This window comes from Lucilia cuprina, chromosome 6 (genome assembly GCF_022045245.1).
Source record: "Lucilia cuprina isolate Lc7/37 chromosome 6, ASM2204524v1, whole genome shotgun sequence".
NCBI lineage: Eukaryota > Metazoa > Arthropoda > Insecta > Diptera > Calliphoridae > Lucilia > Lucilia cuprina.
In genome coordinates, this window is record NC_060954.1 from 11,269,793 (window position 1) to 11,285,501 (window position 15,709).

A 15,709-nucleotide genomic window follows, 5' to 3' on the forward strand; every position below is an offset into this window, starting at 1 on the left:
GACTAGACTATAGACTAGACTATAGACTAGACTATAGACTAGACTATAGACTAGACTATAGACTAGACTATAGACTAGACTATAGACTAGACTATAGACTAGACTATAGACTAGACTATAGACTAGACTATAGACTAGACTATAGACTAGACTATACACTAGACTATAGACTAGACTATAGACTAGACTATAGACTAGACTATAGACTAGACTATAGACTAGACTATAGACTAGACTATAGACTAGACTATAGACTAGACTATAGACTAGACTATAGACTAGACTATAGACTAGACTATAGACTAGACTATAGACTAGACTATAGACTAGACTATAGACTAGACTATAGACTAGACTATGGACTAGACTATAGACTAGACTATACACTAAAGACTAGGCTAGACTATATACTAGACTATACACTAAAGACTAGGCTAGACTATAGACTAGACTATTGCCTACACTATAGACTAGACTATAGACTAAACTATAGATTAGACTATAGACTAGACTATAGATTAGACTATAGACTAGACTATAGACTAGGCTATAGACTAGACCATAGACTAGGCTATAGAGTAGACTAAAGACTAGGCTATGGACTAGACTATATACTAGAGTAGATATTAGACAATATAAAGCACATTGTAGAACAAACTATTGACCAAACTATAAACTTTTTAACTTCTGAATATAAATTTCTTGTGGAAGATTTTAAAATTAAATAATTTACAATTTATTATTATTTGGTTTTTGATTAAAATAATAACTTTTGCATTAATAAGTCTTATTTGCAATCAATTTTAATTGTAGTTATTTTATTAAACAATTTAGCATGAAGCTTTTTGTTTCGATTTTCTTATGAAAAATGTTATCTAAGTTTTGAATTTTACACAAAAGCAACAAGTTCAAAAGCAAATATGGTAAATACAGGTGAATTAAATGAAAAAATAATAATAAAATAAAATAAACAAAAAACGTCAAAAATAAAACGTCAACAAAAAAAGGCAACAACATTTATGAATAAATGTTATCTACTATTTTTTAACTTCTACTAAATATAAAAAAAATATTTTTTTTGATTTTGCAAAATCGTCAGTATGTTTTTTATACTGGTGGATTGGTGTTGGTTCGGCGGTACTTGTTGTATGCGGTAGAATACATTAAAACGCGTTTAATTATTTACTTTTTATCGAAAAATTATAAAAAAATACAGTTACTTAAAGGTTAGAGCCATTTAATCAGCTGTTGTCGTCTAAATTATTTATTTTATTTAATAGAAAAGTAAATAGAAATGATAATAAATTGGAGAAATAATACTACTGCCCTTTTAGAATTGTGCAACAAATTATAATAAAAATTATTAATAAAAAACAATCACAGCAATAAAAATTAGAAAATTATGTAAAAATTAATAAAAATAATAATAAAATAATTTTGTGATCATAATATTTATAAATATTTATTTGAGTGTGATCATGTCAGTGTTAAATCGCCCACTATAAACAGTTTAATATAAATTATTATTTATTATTTTACTCAAAACTACAAATCTTAATTTGTTCACTGTGATACCCTACACTGGCTATTTAGATAAAGTTAACATTTTACGTTTCTTACATGTGTGTGGAGAATAAATTTATCACGTATATTAATCAAGTGACTGATAACAGTAACTTTTTTTGTTTGTTTGGATACTACGTAGTATGTTTGATAAGTTTTGTTGAATTAACTGCTTTATTGATACTACGTAGTATGTTTGATAAGTTTTTTTGTGTAAACTTCTCTATAGTCCATACTACAGACTATAGCAATATCCAGACTATAGTCTAGAATAAAGAATAGACTATAGTCCATATTATACATATAAAATAGACTACATTAAAGGCTATAGATTTTACTTTAGTTCAGATTATAGAACTATATAGTCCAGACTATAGTCCAGACTATAGTCTTGATTATAGTCCAGACTATGGTCCAGACTACAGTCCAGTCCTATAGTCCAGACTATAGACAAAACTATAGTCCAGACTATAGTCCAGACTATAGTCCAGACTATAGACAAAACTATAGTCCAGACTATAGACAAAACTATAGTCCAGACTATAGACAAAACTATAGTCCAGACTATAGACAAAACTATAGTCCAGACTATAGACAAAGCTATAGTCCAGACTATAGACAAAACTATAGTCCAGACTATAGACAAAACTATAGTCCAAACTATAGTCCAGACTATAGACAAAACTATAGTCCAAACTATAGTCCAGACTATAGTCCAGACTATAGCCCAAACTATAGTCCAGACTATAGTCCAAACTATAGTCCAGACTATAGTCCAAACTATAGTCCAGACTATAGTCCAAACTATAGTCCAGACTATAGTCCAAACTATAGTCCAGACTATAGTCCAAACTATAGTCCAGGCTATAGCCCAAACTGTAGCCCAGACTATAGTCCAGACTATAGTCCAAACTATAGTCCAGACTATAGTCCAAATTATAGTCCAGACTATAGTCCAAATTATAGTCCAGGCTATAGTCCAGACTATAGTCCAAACTATAGTTCAGACTATTGTCCAAACTATAGTCCAGACTTTAGTCCAGACTATAAACTAAAATAAAATAGATTATTATCTAGACTATACTCCATGTTATATACTTGACTATAATAGACTATATTATAATATAGGACTACGATCCAAACTATAGCCTAGACGATAGTTCAGTCCAAAGTATAGACTAAAATATAGTGCATACTATATACTAGATTATTGTCCAGATTGTGTATTGAATAGACTGTGTTATTGTCCAGATTATGGACTAAACTATAGACAAGACTATAGATTAGACTATAGACCAGACTATAGGCCAGACAATAGACTAGACTATAGACCAGACTATAGACTACACTATAGACCAGACTATAGACTAAAATAAAGTGCAGATTATACAAAAAATCGTTGGCCAAGTTGTAGACTGGACTATAATATAGAATATAGACAAACTGTAGTCTATCAGTTTGTAGATCAGAGTATAATTACCAAAATATGCAATGATCTATTCTAGACTATAGATTTAACTATAGCCCATAATATAAAACAGTTTATGATTCAGACTATAGACTAAATTATAGATTAGACTATAGTCCTCACTATGGACTAAAGTATTGTTAAAACTTTAGACTTCTATTGCACTTAACTTAAACATATTTATAGAAAACTGTTTCGGTCTATTGTTTACAAGTGATCAGTGAAAAAATTTTATTTGATTTCTGATTTTGAATAATGCTGATTCACACAATTTCCTTTAGTTAAAATCATTCATAGATTATTTTTGGAAACCAAATAATGTTAAATTTTACACCAAACCAAATTTGATTAATCAAAAGTAAAGAGAAAATCTTTAAGAAAAGAGTTTACTCATTATAGCATTCTTTGTTTATGTGCGACATAAGGTAACGCTACGTCACCATTGTGTTTATATTATTTTCCGTTATAGACGTATATAGGAGGTGGACCGTTTATGATGTTTGTCTTGAGATAAAGGGGGACATTTGCTATATTAACCTTAATGCCAAATTTTGAAATATTTATTTAATTTTTATGATAACAAAAAAGAATGATATACGATTAGTGGATAAATCTATAAAGATATAAAGTTCTTAATGAAGTAATACGTCAGCATGAGAAATCATGAGCAGAATTTAAAGGATGCGATATCTTGTGTATATATTTGTAGTTTTCGGCGGCATCATCATAAAGTCGGGCCCAGTTTAGTCTAGACTTTTTAATATTCGTTCATAATATGACTTCAAAATGCAACTATGAAAACTTGTGCTATAAATTTGTCAAAATTCTCTTATCTGAATACTTCAGCCTGAGAGTAAATTGGTGGGTAAATACTCATTTGCGAGCAGCGATAATGACAAAAGTAGAACAAATTTATTTACACAAAATTTTTACAAAATAAAAATACAAATAAGTATTTTTATTTTCAAGTCCAATTGTTAAGTTATTTGTTGCAAAAAATAAAAAAAAAAAAAAAATAATTAAAGTGCTAATTAAGCAAAATGAGTAGAATTTTTAACAAACCGTATACAGTTTCAAAAATCAAAACTAATACAGGTTGACTATGTGAGAACTATCTGAAAATTTAATTTCTAAAGAAAATTAAAAATTATAAACTCTCTTGACATCTAGAGAACAAGGTTGGAATTTACTTATTTTTTTTCCTTGACATTATATTATACCCTTTGTTTTACAATATGGGCATACTTCCCTTTTTTGGATTTGTAATTTATTTTGTAAAAAAAATAATTAATTTTTACTTTTTTCTGCAGCATTTAACAGTTCATTTATATTGCTATTATTTAAACAAAAAAATCTGAATGAAATGCATCTTAATGAGTCATTTTTTTCTATATTCATATCAGCATTTTGACGTTATTCTTTCGGAAATGTACAACAAAAAAAGTAAAATTAAAAAAAACAACACTAAAAAACAATAAAAATTGTTTAAAAGATAATTAAAATTATAAAATGATACTATATATAATATTTTTATATTTGTGTGTTAAATTGCCATAAAATCTACATTGTTTTAAGAGCTTAAAGGTAAAATATTTAAGAGAAAGATTTCTTTTAACGAAGAGAAATCCATTGATTGATATATTGATTGATTTAAATAATATAGTATAGTTTGAAAATATGAGGTAATCGGAATGCTTAAGTTATATTTCAGATATTTTTTCAAATTACTACAGACTAAATTATTGACTAGACTATATACCACAGACTAGATTATAGACTAGACTATAGACTAGACTATAGACTAGACTATAGACTAGACTATAGACTAGACTATAGACTAGACTATAGACTAGACTATAGACTAGACTATAGACTAGACTATAGACTAGACTATAGACTAGACTATAGACTAGACTATAGACTAGACTATACTATAGACTAGGCTTAAGACTAGACTATAGACTAGACTATATACTAGACTATAGACTAGATTATGGACTAGACTATAGACTAGACTATAGACTAGACTATAGATGAGACTATAGACTAGACTATACTATAGACTAGGCTAAAGACTAGACTATAGACTAGACTACAGACTAGACTATAGACTAGATTGTACACTAGACTTTAAACTAGACTATGGACTAGACTTTACACTACACTCTATACTAGACTATGTATAGACTATAGACTAGATGATAAACTAGATAATAAAGTAGACTTATCATATACATACAAAGTATTTTCTTCTCTTAAAAACTTTAATGAAATCTTTTATTTCCAACAAAGAAACCTAATAAAAATATCAATTTAATACTTTCAGAAATAAAGTCCCCTTTAGCAAATAATCTTTAATTGAACTTTAATATGCAAAAAAAAATAACAAAATGCTAATAACAAATAATTTAATCAGTTATTTTTAGTTTCTATGGTTAAATATTTGATACTGGTGCAAATGACTTTTAAACCACTTGCCAAGTTGTTAATATACTTTTCGAGATAAATAATTTATTTGTTTATTGAAAAGCTAAATTATTTATTTGAAATTAAATTTAAATATTTGAAACTTTTATTAAAAAAAAAAAAAACTTTTTAATAATTGACTTAACAATATAAACAAAAACAAAAATTGTTTATTTTAAAGTACAATCAAAATTTTATACCAATAAAAATGTTTAAAACAGCAGGCGATCATCATTAGATGCCATGGACATTGATTTGTTTATTTAAAAAGTTGGAAATGAATTAAAAGAGTTGTGATTTTACATTGTTATACATTGTGGTTTTAAATTGTTTATACTCATAAGATTTGAAAATTACTAACAAGTTTTCTAAGGTATTATCTATAGAATTTGAAGAGATGTGTGAAGATCTTAAATCATCTGTAGTTAAAGTGTTCAACAGCTTGTGTATATTGCAAATACAACAATCAAATATGAAGCCGTTAAATTTATCATTGAATAGTTTTATTTTATAGTCAAAGGTCGTGTTTGTTTATAAACAAATGGATATTTTATATAAACAAACATTAGGGAGGTTTCCGATTAAAAATAAGACTAGAGTCCAGAATATAGACGATACAACTACTTCTATTATAGTATAGACTAGATTAGACTTGAATACACTAGACTATTGAGTAGACTACAGACTGGACTATAGACTAAAATAAAGATTAGACCATAGACTATGGAATAAACCATAGATTAGACTACAGACTTGACTATAGACTATGGAATAAACCATAGATTAAACTATATCCTAGACTACAGACTAAACTATAGACTAAACTATAAACTAAACTACAGACAAGACTACAGACTAGACAATAGACAAGAATATAGACTAGATTATAGACTAGATTATAGACTAGACTATAGACTAGACTATAGACAAGACTATAGACTATACTATAGACAAGACTATAGACTAGAATATAGACTAGATCATATACTAGACTATAGACTAGACTATAGACTAGACTATATACTAGACTATAGACTAGACTATAGACTAGACTATAGACTAGACTATAGACTAGACTATAGACTAGACTATAGACTAGACTATAGACTAGACTATAGACTAGACTATAGACTAGACTAGACTATAATTTAGACTGTAGACTAGAATATAGACTAGACTACAGACTATACTATAGACTAGACTTTTGTAAATTTGTTTTTCGGTACCACCCTACTACTGTCGTTTAGTAGTACATGCCAATTTCAAAAAATACATTATGATGAGAACCAAGCATATTTAATTATAGATTTAAATATAAACAATACAAAAATTGTCATAACATTTTACACATTGTTTATTTAAACGATCATCGCCAATTTTATTTATCTTTTTACAAAACTGATCTTTTCTTAAAATTTATTTATATTTAAATAATTTTTTTTTTTAAACGCTTGTGATGAAAATTGTGATGACATCATTACACTGAGTGAAATTACATAGAGCGTCACTTGAATAAAATAAACATTATTTAAACAATAGAATTATTTAAATATACTAATATTTAGTGGGTATAACTAGTAAGAAATGTTTTTTAAATGACCTTTTATTAAGTTTTAATTAGTTCGGATCGGTGCAAAAAAAAATTTCATTTTTTCCGTTACTAGTGTGAACCATTTTATTTGCAAATTCATTCTTTTTCGAAAAGATTGATTAAAATTCATAATAAAATAAATTTATGCATGTAAATAATTTGCAAGTTTTTTCCCCATTTGTTTTGCTAATTGCCGTAAATTATTTTGTTGATATAATTGTAATTAATCAATCAAATCAATTAATAATTATTTATAAGAGCTTTCGTTCATTAATGTTGTTGGTGGGTAGAAGTATATTTAAATAGTTTAGGCGCCTTAAATATTAAATTATTATTTATAAAACTTTTTCTTTTAATACGTTTTGTGTTTACAAACACAAAATAAGTTTTAATAAGAAAGTAAAAGTTTATATTTATTTAATTCTCCTATTGTTTAATACGTATTAAACAATATGTACGTATAAAAGCAAAAAATAATTCGCATTAAATTTGTCTCAAAATTTTTGTTATAATTTTGATGGACATTAAATTTGTTTATAGTCTTTGTTATTTGAATAATAATTAACAGCTTTTTTAAAGTTTATAATCAATCAGTGTATGGCATTTTAAGAGTATATAAATAAAGCTTTTTTCACTCTTTGCCAAAAGCCAAAGAAGAGCTTTTACTTGATGATCTCTTAAGCAATGTTGACAAATGTTTTTTTTAAGCTAAACAAAAACGCTTAAAAATAAATTTTCATTGAAACTTGTTTTTGAAAAAAAGTCTATAGAGCATCCATATAGTCTATAGAGCATCCATAAACGAGTCTATAGCCTAGTATTATCTAATCTAGAGTTTAGTATATCATCTAGACTATTGTCTATTCTATTCTTTAGTTTTATCAATAGTCTAGTCTATAGTCTTGTCTGTAGTATTGTCTATAGTCTAGTCTATATTCTAGTCTTCAGTATAGTGTAGTGTATAGTCTAGTCTAAAGTCTAGTCTATAGTCTAGTCTATAGTCTAGTGTATAGTCAAGTCTATAGTCTAGTCTATAGTCTAGTCTATAGTCTAGTCTATAGTCTAGTCTATAGTCTAGTCTATAGTCTAGTCTATAGTCTAGTCTATAGTCTAGTCTATAGTCTTGTCTATAGGCTAGTCTATAGTCTAGTCTATAGTCTAGTCTATAGTCTAGTCTACAGTCTAGTCTAGTGTATAGTCTAGTCTATATTCCAATATATAGTCTACTAAATAGTCTAGTCTATTGTCTAGTTTATTGTCTAGTCTATAGTGTAGTCTATTGTCTATTCTAGTGTATAGTCTAGTCTATAGTCCTGTCTATAGTCTAGACTATAATGCAGTTTATAGTCTAGTCTATAGTATCATCTATAGTCTAGTCTATAGTTTAGTCTATTGTCTTGCCTATAGTCTAGTCTACATTCTTGCCTAGGCTAGTCTATAGTGTAGTATAGTCTGTTCTAGTTCTATTTTATAGTGTAGACTATAGTCTAGGCTATATTCTACTCTAGTCTTTAATCTAGGCTGTAGCCTTGTCTATAGCCAAGTCTAAAATCTAGACTGTTGTCTATTCCAAGATCTAGTCTATAGTATAGCTTCTAGTCAAATCTATAATCTGGTTAATAGTTAGTCTAAGGTTTAGTATACAGTCAAGTCTATTGTCTAGTCTATAATTTGTAGTATTGTCTATAGTCTAGTCTACAGTATAGTCTATAGTCTAGAATTTTTTCACATTTTCAATTGAATACATATTCACAACAACACGAATTTTTGGTTCGACTATATAATTTTTTTTATTCACTTTTTTTGGCATTATACTATATATATTTTAGATTTCTTTTAAAGAAATACATTTGGCATTTTTGATTTAGGTTTATAATTAAATATTAATTTAACTTAGTAAAGAAAAAACCTAATAATATAATTAAAATAAAAAAACAACAACAATAACTAAATAATTAAATGGCGTTAAATACTTGTCTTTTTGTTATATATAACATTTAAAATGGATGATCGGTACTTGTAAACAGAAAACAATCGATCATTTACAAATATCAACGAATTGTCTTTTAGAAAAGCTTAAAGCAGAATCATCGGTTCCTTTCACCGATCACTATTTAAAATTGTTTTTCTTTCGCTTCAGCTGCCTTATTCGCTATAATGCCTATGATACAGCATACCAAGTGGTGCGATTATTGGTGGCTTCTTCCTGTTCCGGTTTAGGTACAACCCATATATTGCCTATACCACTATCACTACTAAAACGATTCGAATCACGAAACAATGATAAATTGGCAGGTTTACGATGCATATGATCACCATTAAATTCATGCGAATGTAATTCTTTCATTTTTCTACGTTCCTCGGCCGCATAAGCACTTATCATGTCACGTATTAGTTCCAACCATAATTCGATTAAGGGCGGATCAGCTATAAAATCACATTCCTGTTGTTTGCGATGATCATAGTATAAAGTGAATTGTTTTGTTTTCGATGTTATGCCAATATGTTCACAAGGATAACGACCATGAAATATCAATTGTTTACCCTTGATTTCAGTATAGATTATACATTTATCGAACATAAACACCTTAGAGCGATAGCTACGCTTATGGGTATGATCGTAGACATGAAATTCACTAACTTTGCGGAATTTTCCCTGATAGAGGACATTGAACTAAGGAAATAAGGAAATTTAATTGATTTTAGTTTAATTCTATATTGAATGTTTTGAACTCTAACCTCATTGGGTTCACTTGGACACACAATATCATTAATTATCTCCGATTCATTAGTGGTGGTCAGAAGATTTCTTAACTTTTTCTCCAAACGACAACAGGATTCAATAATGGGTTTCATAACATAATCTCGATTTTTGAAAAGGGTCTGAAAAACATCCATAAAATATGATAAACATTTTGATATATGTATTTCCCCCCCCCCCCAAAAAAACATACCGTTATAAACTGTTGCAACAATAATGGATAACGGGCCATACGTTGTATAGGTTGCACCAAAAAGCTATTAATACCCAACTTGTCATCGATTTCAGTTTGTAAAAGCTAAATTACAAAAAAAAAAAAAAAAAAATTTAGTAATAAAAACTTTTGATCTAATTCTCCAGACCCACCTTAAAATAATTTTTATACATATCACATAATTTCAATGATCTCTGTTTGTTCATGGTAAATAAAACATAACCATAAAAGCAGTTACTCTGAAAATAGCAAAACAAATCATCGAAAAATCCAAAAATTTCTTTCATTTTCAAACTCACATCAATATACTGTTGAAACTCATCGAATATTCTCTTTAAATCATGTCTATTGCGCTGTAACATGGGTAGAAACTCATCACGATGAAATTCGGCTATCTGTTCTACATTACCGAAGAGCACATGTTTTTTTCCTCTTAAACCTATGGGTAAATCGCTACGTTGAAATATATTGCCATAGTTGTTAATGCCAATCCATAGGTTTTCCACATATGACTCCTCGGTTTTTATTAGCTCTTCCAGAATGGGTCGTATAAAACTATAGCCTTTATCACGCAATTCGATTTGTTCCTCTTCGTCGGGTTCACTGAAAGATAGAAAAAAAGTTATCGAGTTATAACTTGTTGATTCTACTTAAGTTGGGTGAAAATTTTTTATACTACACTAGACTATAGATTAAACTATAAACTAGACTATAGACTAGAATATAGACTATTGACTAGACTATATACTAGACTGTAGTGTAGAGTATAGGATGGACTATAGACTGGATTATAGACTATATACTAGACTATAATCTAGAATATAGACTAGACTATAGACTAGACTATAGACTAGACTATAGACTAGACTATAGACTAGACTATAGACTTAACTATAGACAAGACTATATACTAGACTATAGACTAGACTATAGACTAGACTATAGACTAGACTATAGACTAGACTATAGACTAGAATAGACTATGATAGGGCCATAGCTCTGGCTACTATCGGGGTCAGTAGGTCAGTCTAGACTATAGACTAGACTATAGACTAGACTATAGACTAGACTATAGACTAGACTATAGACTAGACTATAGACTAGACTATAGACTAGACTATAGACTAGACTATAGACTAGACTATAGACTAGACTATAGACTAGACTATAGACTAGACTATAGACTAGACTATAGACTAGACTTTAGACTAGACTATAGACTAGAGTATAGACTAGACTTTAGACTAGACTATAGACTAGACTATAGACTAGACTATATACTATACTATAGACTAGACTATAGACTAAACTATAGTCTACACTATAGACTAGACTATAGACTAGACTAGACTATAGACTAAACTATAGTCTACACTATAGACTAGACTAAAGACTAGACTATAGACTAGGTTATACACTAGACTATAGACTAGATTATAGACTAGACTATAGACTAAACTATAGTCTACACTATAGACTAGACTATAGACTAGATTATAGACTAGACTATAGACTAGATTATAGACTAGACTATAGACTAGATTATAGACTAGACTATAGACTAGACTATAGACTAGATTATAGACTAGACTATAGACTAGATTATGGATAGACTAGACTATAGACTAGAGTACAGACTAGACTACAGGATAAACTATACTATAGGATAGACTATAGACTAGACTTTACTAAAGAATAGACATAAACTGGACTATAGACACTAGATTGTGTACTAGACTATAAACTAGGCTTTAGAGTAGACTAAAGAGTTGACTAAAGTAGTGACTATAGAGTAGACTATAAATTTGTCTGTTGATAATATGTGCTAAAAAGATTACAGACTTGACTATATATTAAGACAAGTATATTGTTTCTATGTTCTAGATCCCGTTCTTTTTAACGTATTTTCAAATATAGAGTAAAAAGCAACTGGAAAAGTGCATAAAATAGTAGGTTTAGTTAAAAATGTATATATTTCAAGCATTTTTAGTTCTGTGTGCAAAGTACTTCCCCTATATAAATATGTTTGTGATATTTAGTGAGCCATGCGATTTATTATTTTGATCCAAAAAAAAAAAAAAAAATACCATGAGTCTTATATCTTATCTATAAATTAAGGCCAAATGGTGTCGTATTTGAATAGAAAGCGTCTGTAAATATGTATTTCTGTTAACAACAATACAAAAAGTATAAATAATAGGGCCTATCACAGAGTTTAATTCCGATCGTGGAAAAATGGAAACGGAACTTTTCAATGTAGAATCACAAATCGTTTGTATTTATTTAATATTTCTAAAGTTTCATTTTCTATGTAATAATTTCGTTTTCGATCGGTATGAAATTCTGTGAAAGGCCTTAATATTCCCATAAATTCCAAATAAATAAATAAATAAATAAATAAATAAATAAATAAATAAATAGGTAATTTTATTGTGGTTAGGAATTTTTAGGAAATTTACCAACCGATATTTTAAAAAGATCCATAGGTCTTACAATATATGGCCGGAACTTTAATCTATAGGTGGGGCTATAGTCTGAACACTAATGAGAATTATAGCCTGAATATAGTTTGAGTTATGCGCAGAATTATTGCCTGAAATATATTTGGAACTATTGTCTATAATGTGAACTGAATTTTTGACAATAGTCTGAAGTTTGGCTTTATATATAGTCTGAATATATAGTCAGTAATATAGTCTGAATTCTAATCTGATCTACCAGTGGCCTTCGGTAGGTTAGTGTTCTAGTCTGGAAGACCGGAGGAGGTGGGTTCGATTCCCACCTGTGGCTCTGGTTAAGGCGCACAACAGGCCCGATCCTCCTCCTCTGATCTATAGTTTGGACCATGATTACAGTGTGAACTACAGTTTAAACTAAAATTTGTTAGAACTATTGTCTAACGCACTGTCTAGGAAAAGGCTGAACAACAGTTTGGACTTTAATCAGAACTATATACTAATTTATATTCTAATTTGTAGTCAAAACTATATTCTGGACTATAGTCTGAACTTTAATCTTAATTATAGTTTCAGTTATTGTCTAAACTATTGCGTGGTATGCAGCCTATATTATAATCAGGACCATAGTCAAGCGATATCTGTTAATCATTTAATTAATTCAGAATTCTTTCTAATTTCTTTCAGTACGCTCAACACCTTCCTAACTTTCCCAAATATTGCTCAAATAACCCAAGACTATGGCCGATGAAGAAGCCAGTCCACGACCATTTCGTCGTGAACGCAACCTAAGTAACCGTAATTTTAATAAACGAGGCTCAAATCGTAGACGATTTAGTACCGAAAGTCATAATTCTTCTTCAGATTCCAAAGTATATAATTTTACCAACTCTCAGGATGAGACAAATACAACGAGAACAACACCTGATCGCTCAGAAGATATAGACACTTTATCATCTTCACTCAACACTCCATCATCTAACACGCCCAGCGTCACTTCTAGTTCAATGAATATATCATATTCCGTTAATTCCGATACCGAAAATGCTTTTAATAAAAAGTCTATTTTAAAAATGCGTTCCATCGATATAGATATAAATGAGAATGATAATGATGATCATAAGCTTAATGCTGATGATATTGATACAAGATATTCTTGTCATATTAATCATGACAGTAGTGGAAAAAAATTAAAACGACAAACCCCCACATCACCACAATCACCAGATCCCGCATTGTTGGGTGTAAAACAGAAATTATTATTATTCGAAAATCTACAAATTGACGAACGTGTGCTTAGTAAAACAACAAAATATAAATCTAAATCTTCACAATCGCTCTTGTTGAGTGAACGTGCTTATTCATCTAGTTCGCTAACAACACCCTCCTCAACATCCGGTTCATATTTAGTACAAGTTTATCCCATGGCTAATGCTCATAACTCCCCGATGGATGATAAACGTAATTTATTATTTCACAATAGTATCGATGAAGAACGTTCTGAAGATGATGTGGACAGTATAAAGGATGAAATTAACGAGGAATTAGCCGTAGAGCGTAGTGATAGTGTACAAGATGAATTTGGTGGTTCAGAGAGAAGAGATGACGAACAAAGTGGAGAGCAAACTCTACCAGTAGCAGCCATAAATAAATCATTTTTAACACCTGTCTTTCAACATTCCCAAAGTCATCCTGAAGAGATTAAGAGCTCAAAGGAAATAGAAGAAAGTGAACCGGATAAAACAGATGCCACTAATGCTAAGACAAGAAATAAAGATTTTCCAAGGTAAGTTTTGAAAATTAAACTTAAGACCCCTTAATCGCAAAGATATTTATTACGAAATTTCGAAATGAAAAGTCTGGTGAAAGTATTGAATTGGAGATGACAAAACTTTTGGATTGATAGGAAAGTTTCTCCTTAAATATTCATTCTTTTTACTTTCCAAATTCTTCAAATATTTCAAATTGTTTTCTTCATATCGGTTTTGAAAGGTCCGAAAAGTAAATCCCCCTTTATTATTATTTTCTTTTAATAAAATCTTTCAGATAAGATTACTCGTTTTTTTTTGCAAAGTAAAATAATAGGTTTTATTGGTTTTTATCATTTCCTTGTCTTGATTGCCATAAATAATAAACTTACATGATTCAGAATTCATATTGTTCGCACTTAAATATATAAATTCTGTTATCTATTGCTTTGTATATTGACAATTCCGTGCTTTTTTTTATAAGTAAACAATGTATTGTTAATTAATTTTTTATAGAAAATATTGTGGTAGCGTCTTTAAATTGTTCATAAACATTTTATAGCAAACTAATATTTATCTAGAAAAAAAGTTAAACGCAGTATTGGAATGTCAATAGCGGAAATTGTTCTGTGTGGTATATTTGCAAGAGTAGCATGCATACATTGTCCTCTTGATTTTCTCAAGAATGCATTTTTCCTATATTTTTCAGATATTATTGTGCTGAAAGTTTTAATCTTGTAAATTCCATTAACTAGACTTAGGGCGGTTTTTTCACATAAAGATAATCTGCATTCTTTGTTTAAACCTAGTTTAAGTATATGTTTTGTGTTCATAACTGAAAAATACAATCATCGGTCAAATTCCGCTTTACTTTATTCCGAGTTTAATCTACCAACAAATTGAGCTTAATTTAACTGAGTAGCAAACTCACCCTAAGTTATCTAGCGCTTGCAAAGTTTTGCTATAGTTTAATTGTTGAGTATTCTTTTGCTTTTCAGGAATTATCGCTCTCGTCCTAAGACTGAAATAATTACAGGCTCTGACCTTCCACCACCTGATACCACAAGATTTATGTCTTTGCATCATAAACCGAAGCAAAGGTAAGTTTATATTTAAACAACTATTCTTTTATCATTCGGATTATAGTCTTGTCTATAGTCTATAGTCTAATCTATAGTCTATTCTACAGTCTATTCTATAGTCTATAGTCTATTCTGTAGTCTAGTCTATAGTCTAGTCTATAGTCTAGTCTATAGTCTAGTCTATAGTCTAGTCTTTAGTCTTGTATATAGTCTATAATCCAGTCTATAATCTAGTCTATAGTCTAGCCTATCGTCTAGTCTATAGTCTAGTCTAAAGTCTAGTCTAAAGTCTAGTCTATAGTCTAGTCTATAGTCTAGTCTATAGTCTAGTCTATAGTCTAGTCTATAGTCTAGTCTATA

The 15,709-nt window shown here is 29.3% G+C and overlaps 2 protein-coding genes across 2 annotated transcripts in view; one reads left to right on the forward strand and one right to left on the reverse strand.

The window, feature by feature from the left end:
- Positions 1-1,109: 1,109 nt before the first annotated feature.
- LOC124420490 overlaps positions 1,110-15,709 on the forward strand; it is a 19,121-nt gene continuing 4,521 nt past the window's right edge. The window contains exons 1-3 of the mRNA XM_046953394.1: positions 1,110-1,226; positions 13,207-14,305; positions 15,266-15,367. Coding sequence (XP_046809350.1) covers positions 13,260-14,305; positions 15,266-15,367 — 1,148 coding nt within the window. The 5' untranslated portion in view covers positions 1,110-1,226; positions 13,207-13,259. The remainder of the gene's footprint in view (positions 1,227-13,206; positions 14,306-15,265; positions 15,368-15,709) is intronic.
- On the reverse strand, positions 9,077-12,547 carry LOC111686424 (pleckstrin homology domain-containing family G member 4B). The gene is made up of 6 exons (XM_046953389.1): positions 12,523-12,547; positions 10,363-10,709; positions 10,216-10,302; positions 10,043-10,147; positions 9,828-9,971; positions 9,077-9,762 (listed from the first exon to the last, which is right to left on the reverse strand). The coding sequence occupies exons 1-6, from the start codon at positions 12,545-12,547 to the stop codon at positions 9,250-9,252; spliced, it is 1,221 nt and encodes a 406-aa protein (XP_046809345.1). The 3' UTR covers positions 9,077-9,249.

What these genes read in the sequence shown, in the direction of transcription:
- LOC111686424 (XM_046953389.1), bottom strand. Translation starts at nt 12,547, where the DNA reads ATGGATCTTTTTAAAATATCGGTTG. An exon ending in AGTTTCAACAGTATATTGAT is followed by an intron (nt 10,303 to 10,362) that starts GTGAGTTTGAAA and finishes TGCTATTTTCAG; the next exon opens with AGTAACTGCTTTTATGGTTA. An exon ending in TGTATAAAAATTATTTTAAG is followed by an intron (nt 10,148 to 10,215) that starts GTGGGTCTGGAG and finishes TTTGTAATTTAG; the next exon opens with CTTTTACAAACTGAAATCGA.